This window comes from Podarcis melisellensis, assembly GCF_964234715.1.
Source record: "Podarcis melisellensis genome assembly, chromosome: 13".
Lineage (NCBI taxonomy): Eukaryota > Metazoa > Chordata > Lepidosauria > Squamata > Lacertidae > Podarcis > Podarcis melisellensis.
In genome coordinates this window covers 47,222,885-47,244,484 of record NC_138545.1, presented here as the reverse complement: position 1 = coordinate 47,244,484, position 21,600 = coordinate 47,222,885, and the positions used below count along the sequence as shown (strand labels likewise).

General features: G+C 42.4%; 1 protein-coding gene across 1 annotated transcript; it reads left to right on the top strand.

Moving 5' to 3' along the window:
* Nucleotides 1-2,113: 2,113 nt before the first annotated feature.
* Nucleotides 2,114-21,434, top strand: HGSNAT (heparan-alpha-glucosaminide N-acetyltransferase). Its single transcript, XM_081884219.1, has 15 exons — nucleotides 2,114-2,229; nucleotides 3,411-3,480; nucleotides 4,193-4,262; nucleotides 5,763-5,872; nucleotides 7,447-7,523; nucleotides 9,081-9,111; nucleotides 11,004-11,164; nucleotides 12,123-12,238; nucleotides 13,064-13,185; nucleotides 14,567-14,693; nucleotides 16,555-16,641; nucleotides 17,485-17,562; nucleotides 19,144-19,214; nucleotides 19,299-19,411; nucleotides 20,640-21,434. The coding sequence occupies exons 2-15, from the start codon at nucleotides 3,437-3,439 to the stop codon at nucleotides 20,819-20,821; spliced, it is 1,389 nt and encodes a 462-aa protein (XP_081740345.1). The 5' UTR covers nucleotides 2,114-2,229; nucleotides 3,411-3,436; the 3' UTR covers nucleotides 20,822-21,434.
* The last annotated feature ends 166 nt before the right edge of the window (nucleotides 21,435-21,600 follow it).

Sequence of the window (21,600 nt, the reverse complement as noted above, 5' to 3'; positions counted from 1 at the left end):
AAGCTGAAAAGACACAACATTAACCTAACGCAACACGAGGTATGACTATTTCAAAGATGGTCTTTTTATTGTGTCTAGTTTTGGTCACTTCTATATCTTATTGTTGTTCATTTTCCCTTATTTTCCAGTGCTTGCCTCAGGAACTGATTTCCATCAACAAAACATCTGAAGAGCCTAGTATTAGCATTGCTGCTGTGGATTCTCAGCATGCAGTCACCCTGCTGGTCAGTAACACGAAAGACAACAAAGAAATTTGCAGGTCAGAGCCTTATTTTAGTGTACTGCTCCTTGAAATAGTTCACAGTTGCCAGCATCTGCAATGTCCCCATGACTCTGCTGTGGTTATTTATTTAGTGAAATGACAGGCTTTAATGAAAGTCCAGCAATATACTGTAATGTAAGCATAGTTCCATCAGTAACCATTATTGGAGAGTTTATGTAATTCTGCAGCAGCTGTAGCAGCAGAACTAGTATAAAATAAGCAGCACATAAGCGGCACACGAAACACTAAAAAACCATTCTACGTTCTAAATCTTAGGCTTAGTAAATGAATAAATGCTTAAGTCAAGGAAGAACTTAGCATATGAAGTTGAATGTATGTAAATACACCAAAAGCTTGAGGGAGAATTTCCTGAAGAAAGAAATTAAATTTTATAGCTTAATCTAAGAAGAAATGTAACATATGGACTTGAATGTTTATAAATATATCAAAACCGTGAGAGAGAGTTTACTGAAGAAGACTCTTCATGGGCGAAACAGGTGACAAACGCCAGCACCTTGTCTAACTCTTGTGCGTAAGTAACTTCACTGACACTTCGTTTGATCCAACTTACCTTTGTTGATATCTATAGGAGTCTGGCTAAAGGAACCTTTAAAGACTGAATCTTCCTTTTGGACACAGTTTGAATGAGTTTTCTGTTTGTGGCTTCTTTAGTAGATCTAGTACATAGCTCTCTCTGAAGGCTGGCGGGGGGCAAAAGTCTTTGTCCCCCCTGCCTGCCTTCCCAGGGGCTTTTAAATCGCCCCGGGACAGCGGAGAAGTCCTCCGCTGTCCCGGGGCGATTTTAAAATGCTGGCGGGTGGCAGCGAAGTCCTCCGCTGTCCTGGGGTTTTTAAAATGCTGGCGGGCGGCAGAAGCCTTCGCTGCCGCCCGCCAGCATTTTAAGATTGCCCCGGACAGCGGAGAAGTCCTCCGCTGTCCCGGGGTTTTTTAAAATGCTGGGGGTGGGAAGAAAAGCCCTTGTCCCCCCCCAGCCTTCAGAAGAGGTCGGGGGACAGACTGTCCCCGGACCTGGTCTGAAGGTGGTTTCCATAGGAAAGCATTGATTGATTTTCAATGCATTTCTATGGGAAACCGTGCTTCACAAGACGAAAAACTCGCAAGAAGAAAAAACTTGCGGAACGAATTAATTTCGTCTTGCGAGGCACCACTGTATAAGATTTAGAACCTAGAATGGTGTTTTAGTGTTTTGTGTGCTTCTTATGTGCTGCTTACTGTATACTAGTCTACTATGAGAACTGGCAGCATAGGTTCATTTCTTCAGAAGCAGCAGAACTAGCGTAGACAATCTGAATTCATAATGAGAGAAAAAGAAGTAGAAAATCAGCCTAGTGCTGAAGAACTTAGATGGGAGCATAGATAGAAGAGGCTGTAGAGGAGAAGAGTTGCATAATATCAGGAAAGTGAAGAGAGGTAAACAGAAAACAGAACTAAACCCAAAAGTTTTAGCAGATCCTCTAAGACTCTACTCTGCTGTCAGCTAAATGGGCACAGGTTCTAAACCGTTTGTTTTGTTTGTTCTGCAGGCCATGGGGTGGTGAGCACAGCAGGCATATTTAAAGCACTGTTTCTACACAACTTGTGATCATTGGATCAGCTGGCATCAGGGTGTGGGGGTGTGCATGCATCAAGTCATCACACAGCTACCTATAGCAGAGTGTTAGCACACCAGAAAACAGTGGGTCAGCTTTTAGGCCACGCTAACATGTAATTATTTAAATCCTGCTCTTCGAAGGTATCATACATACTGCATTGTGTCAGTGTGATTTCAGAGGTAGTTCTAATTTAAAAGTAACTTCCAGGATATTTTCCCTTTGCTGTTTGCAGGTTACATTATCATTTTGGAGAATTTGGAAACTATTCCCTAGTGGTTGGGAGTCTCCATGGCAGCATCCCGAAGATTTCATGCAATATAACTGTCAATCAGAGTCCTTCCAACAGCTACCTCCGTATGTTGCTTTATATGTTTATGCTTCAAAAAAAAAATTATTTAATCCCAAGTATCAAAACATACTAAAAAATAAAAATTGTACATTCTAATTTATACAGTGGAACCTCATGTTACGGACGGGATCCGTTCCGGAGGCCCGTCCATAACACGGAGCTGATGCAGGCTGAAGCGCCGCGTCTGCACATGCACACGGTGCGATTTAGTGCTTCTGCACATGCGCAAAGCACAATTTAGCAAGCGTGTGCGAGCGGCAAAACCCAGAAGTAACCCATTGCGGTACTTCTGGGTTGTCGCAGGATGCAACATGAAAACATGTAACCTGAAGTGGACGCAATATGAGGTTTGACTGTATGTATGGATGCCTCTGGGCAAATTAAGGTTAAGGAAAGGGCCGTAGCACTGTGGTGGAACATCTAGTTTAAATGCAGAAGATCTTAGGTTCAATTCTGGCATCTCCAGGTAGGGCAGCGAACGTCTGCTGTCTGAAGCACTGGAGAGCCCCTACCAGTCAATGTAGATTAGGGGTTCCAGAACCTTGGTCCGCAGACAGTAGCTTCATTCAGGTAGTCCATGGCATGTCTGCAAAAGCACAATTAAAAACCACACAGCATCTAGCACAGCACATTAAAATTGCTACAAGAGGCAGAAAAATCATTAAGTGGGCAATCCAGGACCCTTTATTAAAAAACTAGGGCTCATCTACTATCAGTGCCCCTGTTTGTATGCATATTTTTTTCAATTCAGTTAATTCATTACAGCCTGACTAACAAGCAGCTCTCCCCTGCAATCTCTAACCAGGATCGTTTGCCCAGTTGTTGCTTTCCTGAGCAGATATTCCAGCCCCAGTTCGTGTCCCTGTGAGCTGTTTATTGCAGAAAACATCCTGAAAGAGGTGTAGCTGTAATATTGGATCATCACAGAAAGCTAGACAGTGTGAAAAAGAATCTAGCTGGAGATGCTTCTATGCTTGAGCGTATCACACTTTTCCTCCTCTATGTTTTTATTATGTTTTGTTTACTGTCTTGAGATGTTAGCAAATGTTCCAATAAAGACTGGGCTGGGGGTGGTGTGCGGATTTTCTTTTTCTTTTTTTAGTTTTCTGCAAATATGCAGAATTCTGGCCCAGGATTCTACTTTGCAATTTGGAGTAATTAAAACTTACTATTTTCCTTTGTATAGCAATTTTTTTTGCATTTCTCATCTACATGGGATTCTTCTCCATTCTGGCATTGGGACAGGTTTGTGTGAAGTAAGTAAAATGTCTTAATAATATATTCCTGTTACTTCCTTTTGAATGTTTCTCCTGCTGGCTAATTGAGAACAGTTCATTTATGCAGTCTGGGAATGTGGCTTGTGGAGTGGTCCTCAGGCCTGTCTCAAAGAGCATTAGCTCCTAAGTGCAAAATATATAATGAACAATCAAATTTCCCTGAAAAATAAAGAACAGAATATCTCTGTTTATTCCAGGCCTTCTTTGAACAATGTCATGCTGCCATTGATGACTGTCTGTGTGTAGCTTTCCCACCACTCCTTTTATTACTTGCCTGGTAGCAGCACTTACCGCAAGACCTTTCTTGATGTGTCCAGGCCTCCCTCTGCATCACTTGCTGGGACATTGTTACGAAAGTGTCCCGGGTGCCAGGGATCCGGGCAGCTGGAATCCAGGGATTCCACGATGGAGAGCAAGATGACTGCCCTACATAATTAAAGGGTCCTCTCTGGTGTTACAAAGATGATGATGATGATGATGATAATTTATTCTTTATACCCTGCCCATCTGCCTTGCATAATTAGTTGGGTTTTTACTGTTTTAGTCATCACTGTAAACGTCCTTCAGATTTTCATTGCAAAGTAAAGGACAGGTGATCAAATGCTTTAAGTGGCTAGCTAGCTAGATCAATCACTGAAGGTGTTCCTAGTAAAGAGTAAAAGGGGACCTTTCTTTACTGCTTAATTCACAGCATCGAACCAATCAGAAACTGGCTTTACAAGAAGATGAACCCTACAGAAACTGATCGACTAATTAATTCAGTAAGTTCTTGGTATAATTCAAATTGTCCGTTAAAAAAAACACCATACTGTCAAGAATTTGCTGTGAAGTTTGAGGGGTACAAACATAGGTCATGAAAACTTAATCACATTGTTTAATAATTCAGTTTTTTGCCTTGTAAATTTACTTAGTTAAGGCATGTTCACACATGTCTGTTGATTACTTGATGAGTGCAGCACCAAAGTTATTACTTCCATCCTAGAAACCACTGTCACGGATCAGTCATCACCCAGCGTTACCTTAAATGCAGTCCTTTTTCAGGGTGGCAATGCAGTTAAGTCAGACATCAAATGATTGTACATGTGTATGAATCAGGTCTCTTGGCTGAAAAAGAGTAGTGATTGCTTTGCTTTTCCTTTTTCTTTTTTTAAACATTTTTTTAATTAAAGATTTCTTGGTTTACAAAAGTCTCTTTTTTTAAAGTTACATTTTCTACAGATCAGTTTCATTTGTTGAGACATTAGTGTTACATTAAGAGTACTGATTGCTTTTAAGGAGGTTTTTTGCCTGGTAAATGTATATATAGGATTGAAGCCTGAAACTATGCTGGCTACAAATCACTAATGTGACATTAATTTTGTTATAGCTTTGATAGGGGAGGGTATTTCACTGAAAGGCTATTTTTGTGTGTGTAAGGAATGGTTTTACCTTCCTTTAGTGTTTTTTTCTTTATACAGGAAGCAGGGTAAGACCCAACATCTGATCAATAGCCAGCCCAATGCGAATAATCATAGCATTAGTAGATTCATTGGAGTGCATGGCCCTGTTGTGTAGAGCAGTGTTTTTCAACCACTGTTCCGCGGCACACTAGTGTGCCGCGAGATGTTGCCTGGTGTGCCGTGGGAAAAATTCAAAAGATTTTTTTTTAAAAAAATGTCAAGTTTTCGCCCACTAGGCGGGTGCCGGACTGCGTCCACCCTATTTTCCATCCGTCCTGAGTGGGGATCAGATCAGATGGGATCGGATGAGAGCGGACAGGCGGTCTGCTCTCATCCGATTCCCCATAGAGAGCAGCGGGGCTCTAACATCTCCCTCTCTGCACACAGTGTGGAAACGGAGCTGTCATCCGCCGGCTCAGCGGGGATCAGCGGATCGATCCCTGCTGAGCAGAGAACGGTCCGCAATGTTTTTGTTTGCCATTAAAGAAATAAATATTACACATTTTCTAATGGTGGTGTGCCTCGTGATTTTTTTCATGAAACAAGTGTCCCTTTGCCCAAAAAAGGTTGAAAAACACTGGTGTAGAGTAATACTTTTGTAGGTGTGGTTCCTGTCACCACGGCAGTAGCATGATGAGAAACTGCATTTTTGGAAAGGCACTGGACCCATGTCTCATATTTGGAATTTGGTAACGCTAAAGAGGAACTCTCACAAAAGACGATAAATAAATAGATGCCGATAAACCTGTTCTAAGTGGCTTGGGCTTTATTCGAGACCATCCACCTCATTGCTAATTTTCCCTTGTTTCCTTTCTATTCAAGGAGCTTGGATCCCCAAGCAGAGCAGATGCTGCTGGTGGCGATTTGCCGGCTGGGGTATGGAGTTCAGCTTCCTCCCTACAGAGGCTTCGGTCCCTGGACACGTTTAGAGGGTAACTTTCAGCTCCGAAGGATTTCATACCAGAAAGCTTCAAAGACGTTTCTGTAATGTGTTCGGGGAAATTAAAACCAGTTGCTTTCAGAGTTACCGTATTTTTCGCTCTATAGGAAGCACTTTTCCCCCTCCAAAAATTAAGGGGAAATATTTGCGCGTCCTATGGAGCGAATGCAGGCTCCTTGGCTTCAGCGATAGCAACACAAAGCCTCTGAAGTGCAGAGGGAGCGCTCCCTCCGCACTCCGGAGGCTTCGCGTTGCTTTTGCTGAAGCCTGGAGAGCGAGAGGGGTCGGTGCGCACCGACTCCTCTCGCTCTCCCGGCTTCAGGGATAGCCGCCTGAAGCCTTTGGAGTGCAGCGGGAACTCACGCTGGTCTCCGAAGGCTTCGGGTTCCTTTTGCTGAAGCCGGGAGAACAAGACTCTCCTGGCTTCAGCAGAGTGGGAGAGCTGTGCAGCGCCCCTTCAGCGAAGCGGGAGGAGAAATGGAAGGGGCTCTGTTTCTCCTGCTGCTTCGCTGAAGGGGCGCCGAGCAGAGAGGGGGAGAATTATTATTTTTCTTGTTCTCCCCTCTAAAACAAGGTGCATCCTATGGTTGGGTGCGTCCTATAGAGCGAAAAATATGGTAATGCTCTTTTCTGTGGCAGTAGGGCTCATAGAGAGGAGAATCCATTTGTGCTAGATGCCATGAAAAATCCAGCAACCGTACAAACAGAACACTGTCTGTTTCTTAAGGGATTCAACCCAGCCACAGATTACATGCCGCCCCTCCCCAGTTCCTCTCAGCTCCAGCACATGAGAGAAGGCATGATCTCTTGGTTCATTCTCTATCCCTTAACTGTAGGCAGTCCCCAAAACATAGCAGGCCCAGGGAAATACTGGAATAAAATGGAAAGTACAAACTCTGCATTATAACATTCTCTTGGCAGATGGAGAAGAGCATTTGGTAGGAACTGTCACTTTCTGCCTTCCGTATGCAGATTTGTTCCATTCTCCCATTTGTAAACAGACCTGGGACCAATAAACCGTGATAGGTTTATTTAGAGTCTCAGAACTTAATGTCAGTTACAATCACCTGCAAACCAACCACCGTAGAAGTAATGAAACAAGGTAGCCTTCTCTTAACAAAGTACATAGTTCAGTTGGAAGCATGAACCTCAAGGTTGTGGGTTTGAGCCCCAGGCTGGGTGACAAATTTCTCCATTACAGGGGGTTGGACTAGATTTTTGCCTCCTCTCACAAGCAGATAAGGTTACATCAAGAGAAGCCTCTGAATCATACCTTGTAGGATTAAATAAATACAGTGGGGTTTTTCTGGGGGGACGCATACCCCTAAACATTTTGTGAATCTTTGTACTTTTGTCCATTTACTGTATTTGTTTTTCCCTGATTTGAACTATAAAATGGTGATTTTCTTGAGTCGAAATTAGAGTACCCCTAAACATTTTTTTAAGAAAAAAGCACTGAATAAATATATAATAATTTAGAAATTTTCTTCTCAGACAGCGATAGTTAACCATTTTAATAATGAAATGTGTGAGGTATATAATCTTCCTTTGCTTTCCCCTTTGTAGGTTGGCCCTTGTAATTATGGTCTTCGTCAATTACGGTGGAGGAAAGTACTGGTTCTTCAAGCATCAGAGCTGGAATGGTAAATGTTGTTCTTGACTTTCACTTCATTCATAGAAATGGGGGTTGTTGTTTAGTCGTTTAGTCGTGTCCGACTCTTCATGACCCCCTGGACCAGAGCACACCAGGCACTCCTGTCTTCCACTGCCTCCCGCAGTTTGGTCAAACTCATGCTTGTAGCTTCGAGAACACTGTCCAACCATCTCCTCCTCTGTCGTCCCCTTCTCCTTGTGCCCTCCATCTTTCCCAACCTCAGGGTCTTCTCCAGGGAGTCTTCTCTTCTCATGAGGTGGCCAAAGTCTTGGAGCCTCAGCTTCACGATCTGTCCTTCCAGTGAGCACTCAGGGCTGATTTCCCTAAGAATGGATAGAAATGGGTAGAGAGAGCCAAACATGCCTGATCTGCTTTCTGGGACCAGATACCAAATGTCTGCAAGAGAAGCTGAGTGTGTAGGTAACAAAGCCCACTCTAGGCCACACTTGCCGAGGCCTAACTATAGATGGCATGTAAATGCACATAGCTGAACCCCAACAACCCCCCTTTTCAGGAAAAGCTTCTTCAAGAGGGGGCAATTTGTACTGGAAACACAGTGGGAGGGTGAGGGGATATTTAAGTCGTTACCTATTTATCACTTGAGGTAAAGGGACCCCTGACCATTAGGTCCAGTCGTGACCGACTCTGGGGTTGCGGCGCTCATCTCGCTTAATTGGCCGAGGGAGCTGGCTTACAGCTTCTGGGTCATTCTGGCGAACCAGAGCAGCGCACAGAAACGCCGTTTACCTTCCCGCCAGAGCGGTACCTATTTATCTACTTGCACTTTGACGTGCTTTCGAACTGCTAGGTTGGCAGGAGTTGGGACCGAGCAACGGGAGCACACCCCATCGCGGGGATTAGAACCGGCAACCATCTGATTGGCAAGGCCCTAGGCTCTGTGGTTTAACCCACAGCGCCACCCATGTCCCTATCACTTATTTGCTCTAAATTGCTCTTCTTGAAGTGTTTTTATCCTACGCTTGGAGGAAAACCACACATTCATAGCCCTGTGGGAAGAAAAGCAGTGGTATGTATGTGTGTGTGTGTTTGTGTGAATTAGAGCAGAGAATAAAAGGTTGGAATGAGTTAAGGCTCGCCTGCCCATACTACTTCTCCACTACAAAGTCCCTCTTCCTCTACTGGCTTGTCCTAAAAAGAAGAAAAGTGTTGTTTGAGCTTGGTTACACGCATTTTGCTTGTAACATTTAGTTAAACTCTCGGTTGCACATATTTTGGCAAGGGAAGAAAGTTGTTAATATGTTTTAGGTCTAAACATTTGGTGGACCCAGGGACAAAGAATTATGAAGCGTTAAATTCAAGATGTGGGAAATATGGAAACGACAAGGAGAAGCAGGACTAAGATGTGGAGATATGCTTCAGAGATCCAGACTGTATTATGATTGGATATATTAATTGGATGTTTTTATTGGAAAATCAATAAAAATGATTTAAATAAATAAATAAACATTTGGTTTCTACCTAGAGACTAACTACTAGTTGACCCTTTATTATGAAGTTTAATTAATTTCTCATTTTCTCTTTATAGGACTAACCGTAGCAGACCTTGTCTTTCCATGGTAATTCATCCTGATTGTTATTATGACTTCACAGAAGTCAGGAAAGTTTATTCAGCAGAGACCCATATGGGGTTTCCTTTTACTGTATGTCAGTTGGATCAAACTTGTTTTGTCCTTGATTCTCAACAGGTTCAATCGTCACAATTGTTTTTTAGAATTACTGTAGTTTTTCTCACTCTTGTAATTTTAAAGTAAAAAAGCACAAATAGCAGCACGAAATCTTAAATATTCCTGAAACAGGGTGTCCAAAATTGAATTAGCTGATGTTTAAGTTTACAAATCAGTTTTGAAATCCAGATTCCTGCCATACACCTATATACTGATTTTCACTTTACATGTTGTGCTTGTCTATAAATTCAATATATATCCCTTGGAAACAGTTACCATGAAGAGACTGAGTTCTCATGTTTGAGGGTGTATGCTTGGAGCGATGTAGCTCTGTTTTGTTCATAAAATTTGGGGAGGCTAATTTTGCCTTTTTAGAGAAGGCAACTGTGCACAGCACCAATTGGCAGAACCGTGACATTATTTACGAACACCGATCACCTTTCCCAGTTTCTCAACATTAATAAAAACTGATTTGGTTTGGGCTTTTTAAAAAACAAATTTAAAACTGGAGTACAGAAGACAGACAGCCTGCCTGAAAATTGGGAGCTGCCATATATCCAACAGAATTCAGTTTGCTGTTTAATATGTATGCCAATAGGCAACGCATGAGTAGGTGAAACTGGGCTCACCTTATATGAGAGAAAAACATTCAAAGTCCTGTTTTAAAGACTGCCCGCACCTTGAATACATTTTTAGCGCTTCTCCCTTCCTCAGTCATATCCCCCACCCCACAAAATAAGACCCTGAATTTTCCAGTGACAGTTTTCTCCAACTGTAGGTCCTCAGATGTTCCTAGACTACAACTCCCATCATCACCACCATCCAGCATGGCCTATGCTCAGGGGTGATGGGTGTTGTAGTCCAACAATGGCTAGAGATAGCTGGTCTATGACGTATGAAGGGCTCTTGGGGGAAATATGAGGACAGAAGCCCAGGCCCATGTCAGTAATAATAATAATAATTTTTATTTATACCCCACCCTCCCCAGCCAAGGCCGGGCTCAGGGCGGCTAACAAGCAATAATAAAATTAAGTTGAATGAGTACAGCTTAAAAACAAAATTAAAATACAGCATTAAAATATTGAAGCATTAAAATATTTAAATGTAGCCTCATCGCAGGAGGAGAAGGGAAAAGAAAAAAGAAAGAAGGGGAGGGAATCAAATTGGCTCCAAGCCAAAGGCCAGGCGGAACAACTCTGTCTTTACAGGCCCTGCGGAAAGAGATCAGATCCTGCAGGGCCCTGGTCTCATGAGACAGAGCGTTCCACCAGGCCGGAGCCAGTGTTGAAAAGGCCCTGCCCTGGTTGAAGCTAATCTAACTTCCTTAGGGCCTGGGACCACTAGGGCATTGCTATTTATGAACCTTGAGGCTCTCCATGGGGCATACCGGGAGAGGCGGTCGCGTAGGTATGAGGGTCCTTTGTTGTGAAGGGCTTTAAAGGTTAAAACCAGCACCTTAAATCTGACCCTGTACTCCACCAGGAGCCAGTGCAGCTGGAAAAGCACTGGGTGAATATGCTCCCATGGCAGAGACCCCGTGAGGAACCTCGCTGCAGCATTCTGTACCCGCTGGAGTTTCTGGGACAGCTTCAAGGGCAGCCCCACGTAGAGCGAATGAGGGTGGATACCTTTTCAGTATTTGTGGATTCCTCTCCCACCATCGCCTTCACCACATCTGTTAGTGAAGGGCTCCCCAAATCCCCTGCTCTTTGGACGACATATGCTCGTTAGATCTGCCTTGAGCAGGCTTGATTTTCCACCCCCTCTTTCTCTTGCCTCTCTAGGTTTGTGTTCATCATGGGCACCTCCATTTCACTGTCGCTGAGTTCCATGTTGAGAAGGGGACGTTCCAAATGGCAGCTGCTGGGGAAAGTCCTGTGGAGAAGCATCCTCTTGTTTTTAATAGGGGTGATAGTGGTGAACCCAAATTACTGCTTCGGGCCATGTAAGTGTTGAGAGATTTGTTTATTTTCATGCTGACTACAAAATGTGCCGCTTCACTTTTACAGAGCTTCCCCTTGTGTTGCTTGCTTCCGCCTTAATCTCTGTGGCAAATCCCATTAGAGTTGTGACGCTATCCATATATTAGATGGGATAAAATGGTCCCAGAAGAAATGAAGCCTTCTCAAGACCCCACAGTGCAAAGGATAATTTTCTAGTCTGACTTCCTGAAAGGTAGCGCTGAAGACTAGGGGCCCTCAGACCTAAAGGATTGCAGAAACAAGAGAGTGAGGCCCTTTGTCTGAGTTTTTATTTAGTGAATAGAATTTCAGACTTTATAATAGTAGAATACGGTACAGTGGCACCTTGGGTTAAGTACTTAATTCGCTCCGGAGGTCCATTCTTAACCTGAAACTGTTCTTAACCTGAATCACCACTTTAGCTAATGGGGCCTCCTGCTGCCGCCGCGCTGCTAGAGCACGATTTCTGTTCTCATCCTGAAGCAAAGTTCTTAACCTGAAGCACTATTTCTGGGTTAGAGGAGTATGTCACCTGAGGTACCACTGTACTGAAAAACCCAGCTTAACATATAGCAATCCTCACAACTGCATGTTATTTAAGCGGATAGGCTAAATGGCAGAGATGCCCCTTAAAAGGAATGTATTTTTCCAGAGTGCCCCTTGGATGCGAGAAACCCAGACTGTACAGCTTAGTAGCATAAGCCAGTACAGAACTGGGTTGTCCAGAGGTTATCATAGGATTAGACTCAGTCCCAGTTACTTCTGCAATAAATATTCTGAGCACAGTTAAGGCACCGATTAAAATAAGCAGCTGAAACATCTTAATATGAAACTACCATCTCCAACAGCATGTATTGTCTTCGCATCAGATCCTGATTTGAATCAGTTAGCTCTCTAATAATGCAGGACTTACTTTTACATTGCTTTTTATGCCTTCTGCAGTGTCCTGGGACAACCTCCGAATTCCAGGTGTGCTTCAGAGACTAGGCTGCACATACCTTGTGGTTGCTGTGCTTGAGCTCCTCTTTGCCACACCTGTGCCTGAGAACAGTGCTCTGGTAAGTGAACGGCCGAACAGCTGGATCTGAACATAGGGAGTGAACAGAAGGCTGCTTTGGTCACCATTGCCTGCAGCAGAGCAGTCGTAGTCTAATTGAGGAAAGCTGAAATGGCTCCAGAAGTAGAACCCTTGCTGTGCATACATTCTTCTTAATGAGTGCTGTTAAAAAAGTTACATGAGGCACTGGACAATAAATAGAAGATAAGGTTCATAGGAACATAAAATAAGAAGCAGCAAGATGATACTAAAACCAAAATACAGTACCCAATGAAGTATAATGCTACCTATGTAAAACAGCAGCCATAAGAGGATGTGGTGTGTAGAAGGAAATGGTCTTTCAGCAATAGCAGAAATACGCTGCACCTTCATTCACTGCTCAGACACAATTTGTGGTCCTATAAAGGTGGAAGGGCATTTAATTTTGTAACTTGTTCTTCCCCCCCCCCCTTTGACAACTTATGCAGTGTCCCCTTTTTATTGTTGTATTTCTCTCCCACCCATAAATTAAAGCAAATAAACATAAAAGCAGCTATACTCTAATCAGTACTGCCAACCAAGAAAAACAAAGCCTTTTGCTGACATTATGAGGTGGTGATCCACCTGTTTAAAGCCTAGATCGAATACCTAAAATAGAATAAAGAAAAATTTAATATGATGAAATTGGAGCCTGTAGAAAATGGGGGGGTGGGCACTTAGGAAAAAACAAGCCAGGATGCTTTTAGATAGCTGAGCAGTTGTGATTAGTGGTGGTGCTTGTTCTTGAAAGCATGTCATCTATTGGGTTACTCAGTCAAAATTTACTTTTTCTTCTCTGTTTCAACAGGAAGCTCCATACTCTGCTCTCCAAGATATTCTTCCATATTGGCCCCAGTGGCTTTTCATGATGGCGCTTGAAGCAGTTTGGCTGTGCCTCACCTTCCTGTTAAACGTACCTGGGTGTCCAACGTCAGTCAAAGCTTCGATCTTTTTTTCACTTTGTGTGTGTGGTCTTTTCCAGATATCTAGAGAACTGGTTTCATTAGGACTCCAGGCCACCCACATTTTGGTGTCTGACATTTGGAAATCCAGATGACACCTTCCTCCCGCCCCGCCCCCAATTGACTTGGAGGCAGAACTTGCTATGACATTTTCACCTGCAAGCCTGTTTGATATTAATAGAAGTTGTGCAGCAGCACTACTACGGCCTTGGGCAGCCTCTGCTGATTTCAGCAGGGCTTTCGTAGGGGAATTTCCTGGTACGGGGTGGGGTGAATAGTGCCCACAGCTCAACTCTGCCTATCTCCAATTCTGCCAGTCTTCATCTACTACCTGTGGCAGTCACTTATTTTTTTTATTTTTATAATAATATTTATTAAAAGTTTTCAACAATAAAAAGCATACAAAGTAACATATAGATTTCCAATATCCACAGTTCGTTCTCCTCCTTGGACTTCCTCACGACTCTTGTTCCTGCATTCTAAACTCATAAATTTTACCAGCAAATTATTAACTTGTTTCAATTCTAATAGTACACTTTTCCAATATTAAATCTCAAACTTTAGAAAGTTTAAACCATAATTCTAGAATCTTATTTTTAACATGATATTTATCCAAAGTTTGTCTTTTCTTTTAATGGCATTTAAATTCTTATTCCTTTTAGCTAGTTTGTTGGTACCATGTTATTGCAAATCTTACATCTTTCTTGACATTCATACAATTTATAATGTTTTTGTAAATAGTCCTTAAATTTATTCCAATCCTCCTCCACCAGTTCTTCTCCCAGGTCTCGGATTCTGCCAGTCATTTCCGCCAGTTCCATATAGTCCATCAGTTGCATCTGCCATTCTTCCAGTGTGGGCAAATCTTGAGTTTTCCAGTATTTAGCAATGAGTATCCTTGCTGCTGTTGTGGCATACATAAAAAAAGTTCGGTCTTTCTTTTGCCTGTGGCAGTCACTTAATGATCGCTGCTTTCTGTCAGGACCTATGTGCAGAAATGCTGAAGTTTGGTGGATAATCAGCACTAGGGGTTGCTGGCTCCAGGATTTGTACCCTCAGTGCCTTTCCCAAGGACCCACAAATCCTGGAGCCAGCGACCAGCTGAACGTCATGCTGCCTGTGACATTCTTGGGTGCTCCATGCAAAGTGAGACTAGCAGCCAAGGTGGATGGTGGACTGTTTTCCAGGTGTGGGGTCCCAGCAAACGCCTTGCCACTCTGATAACCTGACAACTCAGGATGCTGAGTTCCCCAGAGTGCTGAACAAAAGGAGATAACTGTCTCTTTTCCAATAACTCATCTCAGGCCACTTCCGACCATGTGGCTCACTTCCTTTTTTCCCCCTTCTAGAGGTTACCTTGGCCCTGGAGGCATTGGAGATTTTGGAATGTACCCCAACTGTACTGGAGGAGCAGCTGCTTATATTGATCAATTGCTTCTAGGAGAAAAACACATCTACCAACATCCATCTTCTAACGTAAGTGGTTGAAGCTTCACGTGCACCCATCGGCCATCTCCAAAGTGAACAGATTATCACTGGCCTGCTTAGTTTTTTTTATCATCTGGTTATTCTTAAGAACAAAGTTACATGGCAAAATGCGGTGTGTATTTTTTCAGTTCTTCAGCTCTTTAATGCCGCTACCAGCTATTTGGCGCTGCTTTACTTAGAACAGAGGTCAGGGGTCCCTTTACCTTTATAATTTATAATTTACAGGAATGCAGTATTATTTTTAGTAGCAGAAGACATGGCATGAAAACACATCTGACATCAGCTGCGGAGATAAGCTTCACTCTCAGCTCCATTCAAATGTGGAATCATGTTCTATAAATGGTTGCTCAAACGAAATCAGCACCCTGTACTTTAATTGTTGTAGCTTTATAGCCGCACACTCCAGGATTAGTCAAATTTCACTCATGCCAAAAAGTTAGGCAAGGACCAGGAACAAATCTCACTAAGGTAGTTTATGCAGCCAAATCTTTACTGTAATGATGCTAGATAGCCAAGGATGCAGAAGTGAGGCTTCATAGCCAAGGAAATACTGTTTAATGGGTTGCTGCTATCACTACAGCAATATTGCAACCATATCAGTAACTCCAGTGAACCGACTTTGGGTTTCTTCAGTTGCTATTCCATCTCTGAACTTCTGTGAATGAGATCAGGAAGGGGTGGGGGTGGGTTCTCAGTGCAAGTGTTACTTTCAAAGTGCAGAGAGTAAGCGCACAGGCCCCAGACTTTCCCCTAATCTCACAGAGGGATTTGGGGACAGAGGTAACATGCAAGCAGACAGCATTTCTGAACAGTGCTAAACCCAAATTGGAACCGAGGAGAATAAATACCAGAATAGTATGTGGAAAAGGTAAGACAAAAAAGGAGACTCTAGCTTAAGTAGACTTGTAAGACTAGAATAACAGGCACATTTCCACATACACACACGTAGCTGATAAATCACACTCTGATTAATTTTAAGGAAAATCAAGAGACACAAAATATGGGGACTTAGAATTATCGGACTAACATAGCTAAGAGCTGTTATGAACTCTCAACATATGCAGACAAGAAGAGAAAAACAACTGAATCTTCAGCAGGAAATATGCTTAAGTTACAGGAAATGTGCTTAGATCAGGATATTTGGCATGCCAGTCTGAAAAACATCTAAATTAAGAAATGCGGAACCTAATGCAGGGAGCCTTTATACTGTGTTGGAAACCACATTTGCGTAGCTTGTCTGGAACAAGCGAGGCAAGGAACTGGATGAGTAGGGCATGTCATTTTAGGGGGTCAAACTTAATTTTTGCAAATTTCTTCAGTGAGGCGTCTTAAAAAAGCGTTTTTGGATGTGAGGAATTCAAATGTGCTATAATTTTTGTGACTGAACAACAAATAGCTTGGTAAGTTTACATTTGATGAAGCAGCACATAAACTGTTTTGGGAAAACCAAAGAATTTTAATTTTTCCTTCTGAAAATGTCAGGTAATGCATAAAATAATAATAATAATATAACTGCAAGTACTTGGCAATCATTTTTAATGATTTCTATGCAATTTCACACACCTTTTACTTACCAAGCAAAACTAAATTATATTAACCAATAACTTTGTATGTGTTGCTTTTTATTTTATGTTTGTTCCAGTTGTACCTTAATAAAAACTAAAAATAATTCAAAATTCTCTGATCTATCACTGCGTAGTTCAGATGGTGAGGAAAGACTCCAGTAGACCCCAGGTACACACTTTGAAGCAGGGATACCACCACCTTGTTTAGAGAGTTGGGACCATGTTATAAAACACCTCGCAGAAAGTCTGCCAGCCTTTCATAGTGTGCACTTCTTCATTTATAGGTTCTTTACCTGACGACAGTAGCCTTTGACCCTGAAGGAATTTTGGGAACAATCAATTCTGTTGTCATGGCATTTTTCGGACTTCAGGTAGGATACCTTATTGCCCCATTTAGGCAGAAAAGCTGGATGGCATATTACTGTAAAACGCAGGTGTTGTAGTGATGACGTTCCTTCTCTAGAAAGCATAACAGCCCAAAACCTATAAACATGTAGGGCGTATGAATGGCTATCTCAGAACATCTCTCCATAATATAATCTTGGTATTGCAGATATGACATAGTGTTTAGTACCATGGACGATTGTCCCAGGATAGAAACAGAAAGAATCCATCTCAAAGAGGACAAAGAAACAAGAAGGGGGTTAGAGGTTATATTATTATGTAAGACATTGGGAGAATGTTTGCATCAATATCTTGGAAAATCTGCAGAATTACTGAGTTCTACTTTAGATTTTGGGACGTGGGTGGCGCTGTGGGTTAAACCACAGAGCCTAGGACTTGCCAATCAGAAGGTTGGCAGTTCGAATCCCCGTAACGGGGTGAGCTCCCGTTGCTCAGTCCCTGCTCCTGCCAACCTAGCAGTTTAAAAGCACGTCAAAGTGCAAGTAGATAAATAGGTACCGCTCCAGCAGGAAGGTAAACAGCGTTTCTGTGCGCTGCTCTGGTTCGCCAGAAGCGGCTTAGTCATGCTGGCCACATGACCCGGAAGCTATACGCCGGCTCCCTTGGCCAATAAAGCGAGATGAGCGCCGCAACCCCAGAGTTGGTCACGAGTGGACCTAATGGTTAGGGGTCCCTTTACCTTTACTTTAGATTTTGGCTGTGGTTGCCCCCCCCCCCCAAATTCAGTTAGTTAGTACCTTTCCCTATTAAACCCATTCTAGGCAAGGCCACTGTTCATGTTTCCAACATCTTTTTTTTTTTACTTTAAGGCAGGAAAAATCCTCATGTTCTACAAAGACCAGCACAGACAAATAATGCTCCGTTTCTGTGTGTGGAGTATAGTCCTGGTAAGTCTCAAATGCTGTATTAATACAATTCAAGTCACAAATACCGAATTAATTGAATTCAAAGTGTTTCCTTCCCAATCTTTTTAAAGCTTTTTTTTCTTCTGAAGAATTTAGTTCAGAATAATCCTCTGTTGAATATCTTTTTCTGTGAACACCTGTTTCAAAACCCATCAAACCTCATTTTTGATTGCTGCCTAATAAAAAATCAACACCTACAATTCAGTACAGAGTTAAGGCCTAAAGGCACCTAAATCTGTGTTGGTCAATAGTCTACATATCAGTAGTTGGTTAAAGAGCAGGAATATATGGATGTTTCCCCCAGTGGAGGGGAGTAAGAAAAGGGGTTCCACGAGGATTTGTTTTGAGACTGGTGCTCTTTAACATGCTCACAAATAACCTGGAGTTAGAGGTATGCAGTTAGGGAGACCAAGTTTGCTGATAGCATCAATTTACTCACGGTAGATAAAACAATAATAAATTGTGAAGAATTCCAATCTCTCTGAACTGAATGTGTGACAAAATGACAACTATAGTGGAACCTCGTGTTACGGACGGGATCTGTTCTGGAGGCCCGTCTGTAACACGGAACTGACACAAGCTGAAGTGCTGTGTCTGCGCATGGTGCGATTTAGTGCTTCGGCGCATGCGCAAGCGGCAAAACCCAGCAGTAACCCATTCCGGTACCTTGGGTTACATACGCTTCAGGTTACAGACTCCGCTAACCCAGAAATAGTACCTCGGGTTAAGAACTTTGCCTCAGGATGAGAAAAGAAATTGTGCTGCAGTGGCAGCGGGAGGCCCCATTAGCTAAAGTGGCGCTTCAGGTTAAGAACAGTTTCAGGTTAAGAACGGACTTCCGGAACGAATTAAGTACTTAACCCGAGGTACCACTGTACTTCCGGGTTGCTGCAGGACGCAACACGAAAACACATAACCTGAAGTGGATGCAACATGAGGTATGACTATTTGGTTCAATGTTAAGTAAGTGTAGAATGATGCACAATTGGAGCAAAAAATCCTAAATTCACATATACACGATTGGCGTCTTAGCTGGAGGGTCCGGCTGACTAAGTAGATAGCTCTGTAAAAATACCGACCCAGCATGTCATAGCTGTGAAAAAAGAAATATATGCTAGGGAGCATCAGGAAAGGGATTGAAAAATAAAACTGTCAATATCTGATTTCCTTTGTACAGATTTATGGTGCAACTACACCTGGAATACTGCACTTTGTTCATTTGTTTTAAGTCACTATTAAAATGAAGGGTAGCAATTTCAGTACAGAATAGTTCTGAGTCTGGGATATGTTTTCTTTCATCCTTCTCCGTCAAATTGCTTTGGCTGCTTTTAGTGTCAAGATTCTTTTTTTACAGTTAATAAACCAAAAGATGCTCACTGTGTGTTTTTAGAGGTCTTTGCTACATCGGGGGGCGGAATCAAAGCATTTCACCAAGTTGCATGGCTTTTCCCTTGACATGAATGTGAGGAGCAGCTCTCAGAATACCATCCTCCATTCACAGATGAAACATTCCACGGTAATTCCACAAAATTCCTTTCTCACCGCAAATTACCTGTTTTTCAGGGTGTTATTTCTGCTGTATTGACCAAAGGCACAAAAGACCAAGGCTTTATTCCTGTCAACAAGAATTTATGGTGAGTAGAATAAAAAGTCGCTTCAGTGCTGTACGGTAGCATTTGCTAGACATTTCCTGAATGGCTGTTTTGAAATTCCTGCAGGTCCATTTCATACGTGACAACACTGAGCTGTTTTGCCTTTGTGCTTCTGCTGTTAGTGTACTATCTTGTAGATGTGAAGAAGGTGTGGTCAGGTGCTCCCTTTTTCTATCCAGGTAAGTGTGCTTTAAAGGAAATTGTTCTTATTTGAACTAAGTAAATACAGAAATGGAAGGGGAAAGCATGAATACCCTTGTTGGGTTTCTTTTTAAAACAGTTAGGATTCCGATTTATTCCGTCTAAAATCCTTGCTTGGTTTCTAAACAATTCTGAATTAATTTTGAAAGTCTGTGAAATCAGGTTTCTACCCAGACTTAATATTCCAGATTGGACAGTTGCCCTGGTTGCCACCCCTTCAATATGTAATGGTTTGCTGGTTGCACCCAGCAGTCACTGAACACACTCACCAGTGCCTCTAGTAAGCCTAGCAGTTGCTAAGCAACTGGCTCATCTCCCTCAAATCAGCAAAGCATCCCTGTTCAGACATGTGGTGGAAGCAGAAGTTCTTGGGGCAAGACCAACAACCAGAGTAACTCCCTGGGATGAAGACCAATCCAAATGATACACATTAGTAGGAAAGTCTGCTTAAGCCTCTCTGTTCCAATCATTCATTCAATCAAAATCATCTTCTGTAGTCAGCTTCTCTAAGCAAGGGGGGGAACAGAGCCATATTCATCCTCCTGTAGGATGAGAAAGCAGATGAAGTATGTGCGATTTTGAGCAGAAACCTGCTACTCTTCTACTCCCCGTCAAAGTTTACGATACTGCTTTTAAGTTTGCTTGGTTTTAAAAAATTGGTGGGAGATGGTTCACACAACTGTCTAGTTGGACCCTGAATAAATTGACAAACCCAGAAAAATTAGGGAAAGGATAAAAATGTGAGTCTCATGAAACCCTAATGGCAATCCTTTTGGGAGTCTCCTCCCATTTGCGAGATAAAAACGTAAGGATATTGGGGAGAGACAGGCAGGTGTTTGGATGACAAATGGAAAACATTTCATCTAATTGGGCCATGAGACTCAGAGAAATGAGGGGAAACACAGAAGACAGACTGGAGGTTCAGGCAGCAGCCCAGAGTTCTTCTATGCTACACACTGATAAAACATTTTTTTCAGCCTTGTTTGTTACTAAAACATGGTGTCAAGAGCAGAAGACTACACAGATATGCCCATAAAGCATGTTCTTTTGCTCAACTCCACTCTTGAGTTTGGCAGCAACAGCCTATATCACTTTTATCTCAGGTCCAAAATGTCAGCAGTCGTGTTCTGTAGCTTAACAATTCCTGTCATGCGGTATGGCTGTAACATCCAGTTTTTCTGATGGCATTCTTGGTCTCTTTCACAGGTATGAACTCCATTCTTGTCTACGTTGGGCATGAAGTATTCGAAAACTACTTTCCTTTTAAGTGGAAGATGCAGGATAATCAATCCCATAGCGAACACTTGGCTCAGAACCTAACGGCTACATCTTTATGGGTTATCATAGCATATATACTCTACAGGAAGAGAATATTCTGGAAAATCTAACTGAAGAAGCCAAAGGAACTTGTGGTATAAGAATACTGGATTAATTACTCCCAACATATTGATGTTACTTTTTTTAAAGAAAGGGATCGTGTGTTTTGTTTACATTCCAGGTCATCTCGAAGAGACTCTCATATTTAAAATTTGCTGACCGACTTGCCATTTAGCTAAATCAAGGCTTCTACATATTTAGTGTATCATTCCATTTCTAACTCGACACACTGAACAGCTTTTAAAAGCTGAGCAATTTGAAAGGACTTTCACAAGCTGATGGTCGCTCTGTTACATGCGTGGTTCACATGAAGACGCAGAAGAAAATAAAAAATATTTTTAAAGAGACTGTTACCATGCCAAACAACAGTGCCTGAGACTGGCAGAAGTCAACCAGGAACCTTTTCATCTGCATGCTGTTGCTGTTTGTGGGACATTACTCAAAATGACAAGAGTGGAATGAGAGAGAGTCATTAATAAGCTCTGGAAGCTCCAGCATGGCTCCATCCCAAGATAGATCTGACTAGGCCAAACTAATGAGCTAAGACCTTGTCTCAGCCGTGCCTTTTCGACTCGCTAGCTTCCTTCAACTATTCGCCTCAGAAAAAAATTGACCGTAATTCCACCCCGAGTTATAGATTCTTTGCTGCATGACGCCTTGAGCTAATGACCCTTCATTCTTCCCTCTTCCAAGATGCACAAATGGGGATTATAGCATCATAGAAGTGTAGAGTTGGAAGGGCCCCTGGGAGTCTTAGATTTTAAGGCTGAAACCCAGCACCTTTTATCAA